General features: G+C 54.6%; 2 protein-coding genes across 4 annotated transcripts in view; both read left to right on the plus strand.

The window, feature by feature from the left end:
* Positions 1-272: 272 nt before the first annotated feature.
* LPAR2 (lysophosphatidic acid receptor 2) lies at positions 273-4638 on the plus strand. Of its 2 annotated transcripts, XM_007995906.3 has the most exons (3): positions 273-373; positions 1176-1917; positions 3739-4638. In XM_007995906.3, exons 2-3 carry the CDS (start codon positions 1176-1178, stop codon positions 4050-4052), a joined length of 1056 nt encoding a protein of 351 aa, XP_007994097.1. In that variant the 5' UTR covers positions 273-373; the 3' UTR covers positions 4053-4638. The 2 variants fall into 2 exon arrangements, with proteins under 2 accessions (XP_007994097.1, XP_072872863.1); XM_073016762.1 differs by lacking the exon at positions 273-373 and having other exon boundaries at positions 1017-1917.
* A 5878-nt stretch (positions 4639-10516) lies between these two features.
* The window catches only part of PBX4 (PBX homeobox 4), a 57497-nt gene continuing 55045 nt past the window's right edge, over positions 10517-12968 (plus strand). The window contains exon 1 of one of the 2 annotated variants that reach the window (XM_007995917.3): positions 10517-10736. In XM_007995917.3, the coding sequence (XP_007994108.2) occupies positions 10609-10736 (128 nt within the window). In that variant the 5' untranslated portion in view covers positions 10517-10608. The remainder of the gene's footprint in view (positions 10737-12968) is intronic. The other variant, XM_073016763.1, reaches the window with a different exon arrangement.

A 12968-nucleotide genomic window follows, 5' to 3' on the forward strand; every position in this document is an offset into this window, starting at 1 on the left:
GGGTGACTCAGCTCCGCAGGCTCGAAACTGCGGGTGCGTGAGGTGTGCAGGGACCGGGGTGGGGGTCCCGCGCCGGAAATAGAGGCGACCGAGGGGCCGCGAGGCGGGGAGGAAATAGGGGGGCTGCGGTTCCGGGCGACACCGCCCCCGACGCGGCCGCGGAGGCGGGGCTCCCCCAGGTGGCGGGGCGGGACTCCCCCAGGTGGCAGGGGCGGGGCGCCGGGGAGACCCCGCCTCCCGCGCCCTCTCAGCAGCCCACGCAGGGCGCACCCGGACGCTCCACCGCTCCCGCCGTGGTCGCCGGGCCATGGGCCTCGAGCCCGCCCCGAACCCCCGCGAGCCCGCCTTATCTGCGGCGTGACGGGAGGCCCAGGTGAGGCCGGCACGGACGGGAGGCGGGCGGGTGCGGGCCTGGGCCCGGGGGAAGGGCGCGGCACGTGCCTGCAGGGCCAGGACGCCACCCCCTGATCCCTTAACCCCCTACCCCTTCCCCAGTCTGGAGACGCCTGGAGGCCCGGCCAGCTGTCCCTTCCCCAACCGCTGTCTTTGTCCCGGAGACCGCCAGTGTCCTCCGTCCCACCCGGAACAGCCTATTGCCCCGCCCGCTTGGGAAGCACTGGCGCCCAAATCCGGCAGACCAACTTCTGGGACCGACTCTCTGTCCACTCCGATCACCTCCACGCCTCGGCACCGCTCCCTCGCAGGGTCCTAGCAAGTGACCTCACTCTTGTGGGCACACGCTCCCGGGTCTCTGCTCCCCACACTGACTCCAGCACCTAAGTGACCCTCCCTCGTCTCGTCCCGCAGCTCACACCCCTTTGTCTTGCCCTGACCTTCCTCTCCCTACAACCCAAACTGGGTCACACATTGGCGGCAGGTGGGCTGGGATTCGACCATAGATGGGTTTTATTTCACTTCTTCTGGTTCAAAACCCTATTGACTTGGGTTATGTCTTGCACACAGGTCTTATTAGTAGGTAAGAAACAGCAGCTCCTCCACCCCCACCCCAGCCCCATGGAGCTTGCTTTTTCCAGGCCACCGTGGTCCTCACTACTGCCACTTTGCTCTGAGGCATCTGAATTCAAGACCCTTGTCCTTCCTTGTCCTCTGTAGCTGCCGCCCCTCCCTGTGTCCTTCCAAGAAGCGCCACATGCAGTGATCTCTTGTGTCCCCAGATGGTCACCATGGGCCATTGCTACTACAACGAGACCATTGGCTTCTTCTATAACAACAGTGGCAAGGAGCTCAGCTCTCACTGGCGGCCCAAGGATGTGGTCGTGGTGGCACTGGGGCTGACCGTCAGCGTACTGGTGCTGCTCACCAATCTCCTGGTCATAGCAGCCATCGCCTCCAACCGCCGCTTCCACCAGCCCATCTACTACCTGCTAGGCAACCTGGCCGCGGCTGACCTCTTCGCGGGTGTGGCCTACCTCTTCCTCATGTTCCACACTGGTCCCCGCACAGCCCGACTTTCACTTGAGGGCTGGTTCCTGCGGCAGGGCTTGCTGGACACAAGCCTCACTGCGTCGGTGGCCACACTGCTGGCCATCGCTGTGGAGCGGCACCGCAGTGTGATGGCCGTGCAGCTGCACAGCCGCCTGCCCCGTGGCCGCGTGGTCATGCTCATTGTGGGCGTGTGGGTGGCTGCCCTGGGCCTGGGGCTGCTGCCTGCCCACTCCTGGCACTGCCTCTGTGCCCTGGACCGCTGCTCGCGCATGGCACCCCTGCTCAGCCGCTCGTATTTGGCTGTCTGGGCTCTGTCGAGCCTGCTTGTCTTCCTTCTCATGGTGGCTGTCTACACCCGCATTTTCTTCTACGTGCGGCGGCGAGTGCAGCGCATGGCAGAGCACGTCAGCTGCCACCCCCGCTACCGAGAGACCACGCTTAGCCTGGTCAAGACTGTCGTCATCATCCTGGGTGAGTGGGGCCCTCAGGGGGCAACAGGCACCCTGCTTCCCCCTGTCTCCCACAAGACACTTCAAAGCAATTAACAAAACAAGCTACCTGATAGAGGGTGACAGGGGGAAGACTTAGGTGGAGAATGTTCTCCAGGGAGGTGATACATGAGCAGAGGCCTGAATGCTGAGGATAGGAACAGAGAGAGTTCCAGGCAGAGGAAACAAAGTAAAAACCTAAAGGCAGTACGAGGCCAGAGCCTCTAAAGAGGAAAGCGGGCTTGTGAGGAGGAGAGTTCAGCAAGGCCTTAAGGGGCACAGACAGGAGTCATATTTTGAGTTTCATGGGAAGCCCTTGAGAGTTTTTAGCAGTGCTGGCCGGGTGCGGTGGCTCACACCTGTAATCCCAGCACTTTGGGAGGCTGAGGCGGGCGGATCAACTGAGGTTGGGAGTTCGCAACCAGCTTGACCAACATGGAGAAACCCCGTCTCTACTAAAAATACAAAATTAGCCAGGTGAGGTGGAGTTTTTTGAAACTCCGTCTCAAAAAAAAAAAAAAAAAAGGTTTTAGCAGTGCTAAGCCTGGTTTAACAAAAAGCCTTTAAATTATTTTTTAATCTATATGTATTTTTAAATTATTATCATTATTATTATTATTATTATTTTGAGACTGAGTCTCGCTCTGTCACCCAGGCTGGAGTGCAGTGGCGCAATCTCAGCTCACTGCAACCTCTGCCTCCCAGGTTCAAGTGATTCTCCTGCTTCAGCCTCCTGAGTAGCTGGGACTACAGGTGCATGCCACTATGCCTGGCTAATTTTTGTATTTTTGGTAGAGATGGGGTTTCACCATGTTGGCCAGGATGGTCTCGATCTCTTGACCTTGTGATCCACCCGCCTTGGCCTCCCAAAGTGCTGGTATTACAAGCATGAGCCACCGCACCCGGCCCATACTTTTAAATTTCGAAATTTTTTTTTTTTTTTTAGAGACCAGGTCTTACTCTTGCCCAGGCTGGACTACAGTGGCTCCATCGTAGCTCACTGCAGCCTCGACCTTCAGGGCTCAGGCAATCCTCCCGCCTCAGCTTCCTGAGTAACTGGGACTACAGGCATGTGCCACCACACCTGGCTAATTTTTTATTTTTTGTAGAGATGAGGTCTCACTATATTGCCCAGGCTGGAACTCCTGGCCTCAAGCGATTATCCTGCCTCAGCCTGTCAGATGCTTCAGTGAGGTATGATCATGCCACTGTACTCTAGCCTAGGTGATAGAAGGAGACCCTGTCTCAAAAAAACACACACAGGCCGGGTGCAGTGGCTCACGCCTGTAATCCCAACACTTTGGGAGGCCGAGGCAGGCGGATCATGAGGTCAGGAGATCGAGACCATCCTGGCCAATGTGGTGAAACCCCATCTCTACTAAAATTAAAAAAAAAAAGCAGCTGGGCGTGGTGGCGGGCACCTGTAATCCCAGCTACTCTGGAGGCTGAGGCAGGGGAATCTCTTGAACCTGGAAGGCAGAGGTTGCAGTGAGCCAAGATTGCACCACTGCACTCTAGCCTGGCGACAGAGCAAGACTCCATCTCAAACACACACACACACACGTGCACACACACACACACACAAAATGTCCAGTGCCTTGGCCACTGTGTACCAATTAGCAAAGATGGCCCATCTTAGCGGGTCTTCCTGTCACACTGCAGAATCAGCAAAACAGGCAACTCTTGCACTGCAAACTGCACCGTTATTGTTTGAGCTCTGGAGACCTCTCCAACCCCAAACTGAGAGCTGTAGGTGCCGCGCCTCTGACAACTTGCCCAGCTCACTTCCGCCTCTGTCCCACAGGGGCTTTCGTGGTCTGCTGGACACCAGGCCAGGTGGTACTGCTCCTAGATGGTTTGGGCTGCAAGTCCTGCAATGTCCTGGCTGTAGAAAAGTACTTCCTACTGTTGGCCGAGGCCAACTCACTGGTCAATGCTGCCGTGTACTCTTGCCGAGATGCTGAGATGCGCCGCACCTTCCGCCGCCTCCTCTGCTGTGCGTGCCTCCGCCGGTCCACCCGCGAGTCTGCCCACTATACATCCTCTGCCCAGGGAGGTGCCAGCACTCGCATCATGCTTCCCGAGAACGGCCACCCACTGATGGACTCCACCCTTTAGCTACCTTGAACTTCAGCGGTATGCAGCAAGCAACAAATCCACAGCCCCTGATGACTTGTGGGTGCTCCTGGCTCAACCCAACCAGCGGGACTGACTGACTGTCAGGCCAGGGTCTGGCACAGCACAGCACCACTGCCAGCCCTCCCCAGGCACACCGCTCTGCCCAGGGAATGGGGGCTTGGGGTCATCTCCCACTGCCTGGAGGAGTCAGATGGGGCACAGGAATCTGGCTCTTCAACCATCTCAGGTTTAGGGGGTTTGTAACAGACATTTTTCTGTTTTCACTGCGTATCCTTGGTAAGCCCTGTGGACTGTTCCTGCTGTGTGATGCTGAGGGTTTTAAGGTGGGGAGAGATGAGGGCTCTCTCGGGCCATGCTACCCAGTGTGACTGGGTAATAAGGACAGACTTGTGGACGTCCCACCCACCTGAGGCTGATTCTTTAGAGCAGAGACTGAGGGATGCAGCGTGTGAGCTGGGAAAGGTTTGTGGCTCCTTGCAGCCTCCAGGGGCTGGCCTGTCTCTGTTAGAATTGAAGCAGTCCCCTGGGAGGGGATGATACAAGGAGTAAACCTTTCTTTTCACTCTGAGGTCTCCAAAACATTTGTTGTTATCAATTCAGACAGTGTATCTCCCCATGTGTCCGGGAATTGTCTACCTTGGCCCAGGTCCAGCAAGGATCCTTCAACATGGTATCTCCTTGGCCCTGTGCTCCGTCTTCGTCAGTCTGGCTGGCTGTTACTCTCGCTCTCTTTTTTTTTTTTTTAGATAGAGTCTCACTTTGTAGCCCAGGCTGGAGAGCAATAGCACAATCTCAGCTCACTGCAACCTCCACCTCCCGGGTTCCAGATTCTCGTGCTTCAGGGGAAGCTGGGATTACAGGTACATGCCACCACGTCCAGCTAATTTCTGTATTTGTATTTTTATTATTATTTATTTGTTTGTTTGTTTGTTTTTGAGAGGGAGCCTCACTCTGTCGCCCAGGCTGGAGTGCAGTGGCTTGATCTCGGCTCACTGCAACTTCTGCCTCCTGGGTTCAAGCGATTCTCCTGCCTCAGCTTCCCAAGTAGCTGGGTTACAGGCATCTGCCACCACACTCGGCTAATTTTTGTATTATAGTAGAGATGGTATTTCACCATGTTGGCCAGGCTGGTCTTGAACTCCTGACCTTGAATGATCCACCCACCTCAGCCTCCCAAAGTGCTGGGATTACAGGTGTGAGCCACCGCATGCCTGGCTAATGTTTATATTTTTAATAGAGGTGGGGTCCCACCATGTTGGTCAGGCTGGTCTCGAACTCTTGACCTCAAGAGATCCACCCATCCACCTTGGCCGCCCAAAGTGCTGGGATTATAGGCGTGAGCCACCACGCCCAGCCCCTCTCTCTTACTGGGGTCTTGCATCTGTTCCCCTCTACCTCTGTTCTTTGTTTCCCCTGTCTGTTGCTCTGCCTCCATCTCACTGCCTGTCTACCTGCCTTTCTCTGCAGCTCAGGGTAGTGTCTGGACCCTATGAGCCCCCTCCCTCCCCACTGCCCTTTTGTTTGAGCCCTGATGGTTCAAGGTCATGTGCCCAGCCATTTCTATCCCATTGCCCACGACCTGCATTCACACTTCCAGCCACAGGTTGTGGGGTTCAGGTAGTGGGATGCAGGATTTGAGCATTACCATTTCTCAAGCTCCTCTGATGTACCTGGCACACTGGTAAGCACTTTAGGTGCTTTATTTTAAATTTTTTTTTTTGAGACGGAGTCTGACTCTGTCCTCCAGGCTGGAGTGCAGTGTGCGATCTCGGCTCATTGCAACCTCTGCCCCCCAGGTTCAAGCGATTCTCCTGCCTCAGCCTCCTGAGTAGCTGGGATTATAGGCGCCTGCCACTGTGCCTGGCTAATTTTTGTATTTTTGGTAGAGACGGGGTTTCACCGTCTTGGCCAGGCTGGTCTTGAACTCCCGACCTCGTGATCCACCCTCCTCGGCCTCTCAAAGTGCTGGGATTACAAGCATGAGCCACTGTGCTGGGCCTTTTTTTTTTTTTTTTTTTTTTTTTTTTGAGGTAGAGTCTTGCTCTGTTGCCCAGGCTGGAGTGCAATGGTGCAGTCTCGGCTCACTGCAACCTCTGCCTCCCAGGTTCAAGTGATTCTCCTGCATCAGCCTCCCGAGTAGCTGGGATTACAGGCGCCCACCACACCCAGCTAATTTTTATTTTTAGTAGAGATGGGGTTTCACGGTTTCACCATGTTGGCCAGGCTGGTCTTGAACTCCTGACCTCAGGTAATCTGCCACCTCAGCCTCCCAAAGTGCTGGGATTACAGCTGTGAGCCACCATGCCCAGCCTTAGATTCCTTATTATTTAATCACCTGCATCTTATGGCCCTATCTTGGCCCACTGCAACCTCCACCTCCTGGGTTCAAGCAATTCTTCTGCCTCAGCCTCCAGAGTAGCTGGGACTACAGGTGTGCACCACCATGCCCCGGGCTAATTTTTGTATTTTTAGTAGAGACAGGGTTTCACCATATTGGCCAGGCCTCCTGACCTCGTGATCCACTGGCCTTAGCCTCCCAAAGTGCTGGGATTACAAGTGTGAGCCACCGCACCAGGCTCTTTTTTTTTTTTTTTTTTTTTTTTTTTGGAGACAGAGTCTTGTTCTCCCTCGCCCAAGCTGGAGTGCAATGACACAATCTTGGCTCACTGCAACCTCCACCTCCCAGGTTCAAGTGATTCTTCCACCTTAGCCTCCCAAGTAGCCGGGATTACAGGCACCCAGCATCATGCCTGGCTAATTTTTTGTACTTTTGTAGAGATGGGGTTTCACCATGTTGGCCAGGCTGGTCTCAAACTCCTGACCTCAGGTGGTTCGCCCGCCTCAGCCTCCCAAAGTGCTGGGATTATAGGCATGAGCCACCGTGCCTGGCCCTTTTTTTTTTTTTTTTGAGACAGAGTCTTGCATGATCTCAGCTCACTGCAACCTCCGCCCACCCGAGGTTCGAGCGATTCTCCTGCCTCAGCCTCCCAAATACCTGGGACTACAGGCATGCACCACCATGCCTGGCTAATTTTTTGTATTTTAGTAGAGATGGGATTTCACCATACTGGCCAGGCTGGTCTTGAACCCCTGACCTCATGATCTGCCCGCTTTGGCCTCCCAAAGTGCTGGGATTACAGGTGTGAGTCACCATGCCTGGCCAGTCTTACTGATTTTTATGTGAGAACACTGACTCAGACATGTTGTGTTCTGGCCCATGGTTAACAGCTTGGAGAGGGCATATACATTCCCCGAGGGATCAGAGAGGCCCCTGGGAAAGGGACTTCAGATTCCCACAAAGCCCAGAGTTGGTCCCAAGCTCAGCTGGGCTTTCCCTACCTCACCCCATAGCACCCAACCCACGAGTGCTAGACCCGTGATGCGTCCCCCTCTGAGATGCTCAGGGAAGCCCCCTCCAAGGCACAGTGTTTGCCAGGATCTCATTCTCTGCTCCCACCTCACCAGTGAGGAGGTGGGGTTATGTCCCTACTTATGAGTCCCATGCTGAATAACAGCTAGAATTTGAACCCAGGTTACTCACACATGAGCCACCACACCCGGCCACCTGTGCCAAATTCTTAAACCACTAAAATACGCATTGTCAAAGAACCCAAAACTCCCAGGTCCTTCTATATTAACTGGGCCTGGCCGAGCACTTTGAGTACCAAGGCTGCCAACTAATTTCTATGCAGTAGAGACCCCCGATGACCTCCAAAAGGCAACTATGGGACGGGCGAGGTGGCTCATGCCTGTAATCCCAGCACTTTGGGAAGCCGCGGCAGGCTGATCACCTGAGGTCAGAAGTTTGAAACTAGCTTGGCCAACATGGTGAAACCTCATTTCTACTAAAAATACAAAAATTAGCCAGGCGTGGTGGCGGGTGCCCGTAAGCTACTCAGGAGGCTGAGGCAGGAGAATTGCTTGAACCCGGGAGGCGGAGGTTGCAGTGAGCCAAGGTCGCACCACTGCACTGCAGCCTAGGTGACAGAGTAAGACTTCTGTCTCAACAAAAAAGAAAAAAAAAGAAAGAAAGAAAAAAAAGGCAACTCTATCTCAGGCTTTCTGAGCTAGCTGTTCACATCAGCTCCTCCAGGTTTTAACCTGCACCCCGTGGATCTCCTTCAAGACCTTGTCCCATTTCCTCTTGTCGATCTCCCCTCTCTACCAAGTGGCATCAAATTTTCTTTTTGTTTTTGTTTTTGTTTTTTTTTTTTTGGAGACGGAGTCTCACTCTGTCACCCAGGCTGGAGTGCAGTGGCCGGATCTCAGCTCACTGCAAGCTCTGCCTCCCGGGTTCACGCCATTCTCCTGCCTCAGCCTCCCAAGTAGCTGGGACTACAGGCGCCCGCCACCTCGCCCGGCTAGTTTTTTGTGTTTTTTTAGTAGAGACAGGGTTTCACCATGTTAGCCAGGATGGTCTCGATCTCCTGACCTCGTGATCCGCCCGTCTCGGCCTCCCAAAGTGCTGGGATTACAGGCTTGAGCCACAGCACCCAGCCGGCTTCAAATTTTTGTCTCTGCTGGTTCCTGAAGCTTCCAGTGCCCACAGCCCTCCAAGTTCTCTGAAGGTACTACTTTTTTGGGGTTGGGGGCAGGGTTTTGCTCTCTCTTCCAGGCTGGAGTGCAGTGGCATAAACATAGCTCACTGTAGCCTTAACCTCCTGGGTCCAACTTATCCTCCCGCCTCAGCCTCCCAAGTAGCTGGGACCATGACCAGCTAATTTAGCTAATTTTTTAATTTTTATTTTTGTAAAGATGGGGTCTCACTATGTTCCCCAGACTGGTCTCGAACTCCTGGGCTCAAGTAATCTCCCACCTCAGACTCCCAAAGTGTTGGGGTCACGGGTGTCAGCCACTGCGCCCAGCCTGAAGGCCACTACTGTTCAGGCCTCCTGGGCAGTGCTGTGCTTGCGGGTGACCTTTTGAACAGGCACTGGTCTCCGTGGCTCCCATGCAATCTATTACTTCCTGTCATTGCAGCCAAGTGTCGGTGGTTTCCTTCATCACAGAGCTTTCCCTATTGTCCAGACACTCAGTCAATGTCTTTCATTTTCACTCCCTACCGTCCCCTTTGGAGTCTCCGGACGCTCTCCAATCCAGCCATACCAGATAGTGTTTGAATTTCCTCCCCAGCAGCAATGGAGAGAACATGGGCCCCACCCTGGAAGGGTTCCCAGCCAGCAGGCTAAGGACCTTTTACTGAGCCCACATCTGGAGCCTGTCCTCATAGCAAATAGGCTCCAGGAGGTTCTGTGACTTTGGAGAAGCGATTCATGTCCAGTCCATTCCTTTTTTTTTTTTTGAGACCTAGTCTCTGTCAACCAGGCTGGAGTGCAGTGGTACAATCATGGCTCACTGCAGCCTCAAATTCGCAGGCCCAAGTGATCCTCTCACTGCAGCCTCTCAAGTCCCAAGTAGCTGGGACCACAGGCGTGCACCACCACGGGGTCTCACTGTGTTGCCCAAACTGGTCTCAAACTCAAGTGATCCTCCCGCCTCCGCCATCCAAAGTGCTAGATTACAGGCGTGAGCCACCGCCCAGTTCCTTTTCTTGTGCACTAGGAACCTCTGATGCTGTGTCCTAAGGGCTAGAAACAAAGATATGAGGATTCGCTCTGATTTGGGGCGCACTACAGGGGAGGCTCTCAGTAAACCTCCTTCCTTCATTCGGTAACCACGTGGTAGCATTTTCTATGCCCAGAACTGTAGACTGCGAAGATGAATAAACAAGCGAGGTCACTCTTTAGCTGGATCTTGAAAGGTGACTGGAATTGATTTCTTCAGTGGAGAAAAGCGCTGCGTTCTGACCTCCTTGTTGCCATCAACCATGCACACCTGCGCTCCCTTGGCCGGGTGAAGGGGGCGTGGAAAGCTCTAGAGGAAGAGCCAGGGGCCCCAGTGGCCCACCTGATGGGGCTGAGGCTGCAGGGACCATTAGAGGGACTGAGCAGGGGTCTGGGGCTTGGGGCTTCTGGAAATGAATGGGGGTTGTCGATCAAGCTATAAGAGGTGTGGGGTTCTGAGGAGGAGAGGGTGGCTTGAAGGAAGAGTTGGGGTGCTCTGGGGAGTGAGGGTCTCTGAGGACCGAGGGCTTTGAGGAGGAGCAGGGGGCTCTGAGGAGGAGCAGGAACTCTGAGGAGATGAGTGGGGCTGAAGGAGGCGTGCACCGCGCGAGTTGTGAGGGATGGGGGCCTCTGGCTGGAGCGGAGCCAGCGCTGCCCTGTCTCAGGCTGGAGGAGGGCGCTTGTGAGAAGTGCCGTTGCCTCGGCAACCGCTAACCGAGTCCAAGCCCGGGGTGAGGGAAGTTCGGGGCGTCTCCCGGGGCGGTGCGTGGCGCCGGTTGGCTGACGGCGATGAAGGGGCGTGTCTGTAGGCAGTGCAATACACGGGTTGGCTGGCGGCATCGGCAGTGGGCGTGGCTTAGGCGCGAGCGCTGGCTGGCGTGGAGCGCAGGCAGCGGCGGTTGGCTGCGGCTCGCGTGCTAGTGCTCCAGGCTCGACGGCTCCTTCACAGCGCCCGCCTGGCCCTGCCGCTCATGGCCGCCACGCAGCGCCCCGCGCCATCGCCCCCCGCCCCGCGCCGCCCGCGGCGGCCCGACACGAGCGACGTCCTGCAGCAGATCATGGCCATCACCGACCAAAGCCTGGACGAGGCGCAGGCCAGGTGCTGCCCGCGGGCTCGGCGGGGCCACGCAGGGTCGTGGCAGTGAGGGTGGCGGACAGAGGGGACAGGGCGGGGAGGGCAGACTGACTAGGGACGCTTGAGGAGGGCTGGAGGGGGGTCCCGAGGACGAAGGGATATATGGGGTTCAAAGGGAACGGGCTGGACGGGCCTTATGGGGCTGAGCAGTGGCGTGAAGGATTTTCAACAGTTCATCTTGGGGTGAGAATGTTGGGTTTAGGGAGTAGGGCTGAGAAATGGGCACGTAGGGTACTTTTGACGAGTGAATGACTAAATGGGTACGTTAATGGGACTTCTGCAGGTGGGAAGTTTTTTGTTGTTGTTTGACACGGTCTCGCTCTGTCGCCCAGGCTAGAGTGCAGTGGCGTGATCATGGCTCACTGCAGCCTCCACCTCCCCGGCTCACCTCCCCGGCTCAGTTGATCCTCCTGCCTCAGCCTCCTGAGTGGCTGGGACCACAGGTGCACGTGCCACCACGCCCGGCTAATTTTTTTGTATATTTTGTAGAGACGGGGGGTCTCACTATAGTTGCTTGAACTCCTGGGCTCAAGCAGTTATTCCGCCTCGGCCTCCCAAAGTGCTGGGATTACAGGCCCCAGCCACCAAGCCCGGCTTGTGGGTGGGAAGTTTCCAGGACAGATGATGGAGAGTGAGTGGTGGGGAATGGGACTCAGGAATGTCTCTGCAGGAGATTGAAGAATTGAATTGGGGTAACTTGGTGTGGGAACCATCCAGAACTTTTGGGAAAAGGGTTAGTGGAGTGGGTGGAGATGGAAGACCTATTTTCTTTTTAATGAATTCAGCAAATTTTTATTGAATCCCTACAGTAACTGCATAAGGAACCGGGTGTTGACAGTCCCTGAGTTCATGATTTAGGGGAGGGAAAGTAAATAGCAAAAAATAGGACTGGGTGGAGTGGCTCACATCTGTAATCACAGCACTTTAGGAGGCTGAGGCAGGAGGATTGCTTGAGCTCAGGAGTTCGAGACCAACCTGAACCATGTAGTAAGACTTCGTCTCTACCAAAAATAAAACTAAAAAATTACACAAGCCTGTAGTCCCAGCTACTTAGGAGGCTGAAGCTGCAGTGAGCCGAATCAAGCCATTGCACTCCAGCCTGGGTGACAGAGCTAGACAATATCTCAAACAAAAGCAAAAAAGTATAAGCCAGGCATAGGTAGGTAATCCCAGCTGCCTACCAGTGGGAGGATCACTTGAGTCCAGGAGTTTGAGACGAGCCTGGGCTGGGCAACATAGTGAGACCTCCCTGCACCAATCTGAGAAAAGAAAAAAATAAAATAAATGGCAATAAAAGCTGTAGGGATAGGGGTTGCATGCTGTAGGAAGCCAGATGGAGAAGAACATCTGTGGAGAGGACAGCACCTTCAGAGCCCCTGAGGTGGAAAAGAGGATATAAAAAGCGGAGCCTGGCTTGGAAGAGAAAGTTCCTAGCCAGGGGGGGAAAGAGTTGAGTTTAAAGGGAGGCTGGGGCCAGGTACGGTGGCTCACACCTGTAATCCCAACACTTTGAGAGGCTGAGGTGGGTGGATCACGAGGTCAGGGGTTCAAGACCAGCCTGGCCAACATGGTGAAACCCAGTCTCTACTAAAAATACAAAAATTAGCTGGGCATAGTGGTGCACGCCTATAATCCCAACTACCTGGGAGGCTGAGGCAGGAGAATCACTGGAACCTGGGAGGCGGAGGCTGCAGTGAGCCGAGATCACACCACTGCACTCCAGCCTGGGTGACAGAGCAAGATTCTATCTGAACAACAAAAAAAAATAGTGTTAATAAAGGGAAGCTAGAACCCAATTACATGGGGCCTATGAGTCTCAGTAAAGAGTTTTGTTTTTTCAGCCAGGCACAGTGACTGATGCCTGTAATCCTTGCACTTTGGGAGGCCAAGGTAGGCAGATCACCTGAGGTCAAGAGTTCGAGACCAGCCTGGCCAACATGGCAAAACCCCATCTCTACTAAAAATACGAAAATTTGCTGGACGTGATGGTGCATGTCTATGGTCCCAGCTACTTGGGAAGCTGAGGCAGGAGAATCATTTGAACCCAGGAGGCGCCTGGGTTCAAGCACCCCTGCACTCCAACCTGGGCGACAGAGTAAGACTCTGTCTCAATAAAAAAAGAGTTTTGTTTTTGTCATCGGGGGTAACAATCAGTAGGGAGTTTGGACTATTTATTCCAGTTGCAATGGGGAAAAA

The sequence above is a fragment of the Chlorocebus sabaeus genome, chromosome 6 (assembly GCF_047675955.1).
Source record: "Chlorocebus sabaeus isolate Y175 chromosome 6, mChlSab1.0.hap1, whole genome shotgun sequence".
Lineage (NCBI taxonomy): Eukaryota > Metazoa > Chordata > Mammalia > Primates > Cercopithecidae > Chlorocebus > Chlorocebus sabaeus.

Bases quoted from the DNA above. Each gene is read 5' to 3' on its own strand.
- LPAR2 (XM_007995906.3), top strand. From the start codon at position 1,176: ATGGTCACCATGGGCCATTGCTACTACAACGAGACCATTGGCTTCTTC. The intron at 1,918-3,738 runs GTGAGTGGGGCC...TCTGTCCCACAG, and splicing joins GACTGTCGTCATCATCCTGG to GGGCTTTCGTGGTCTGCTGG.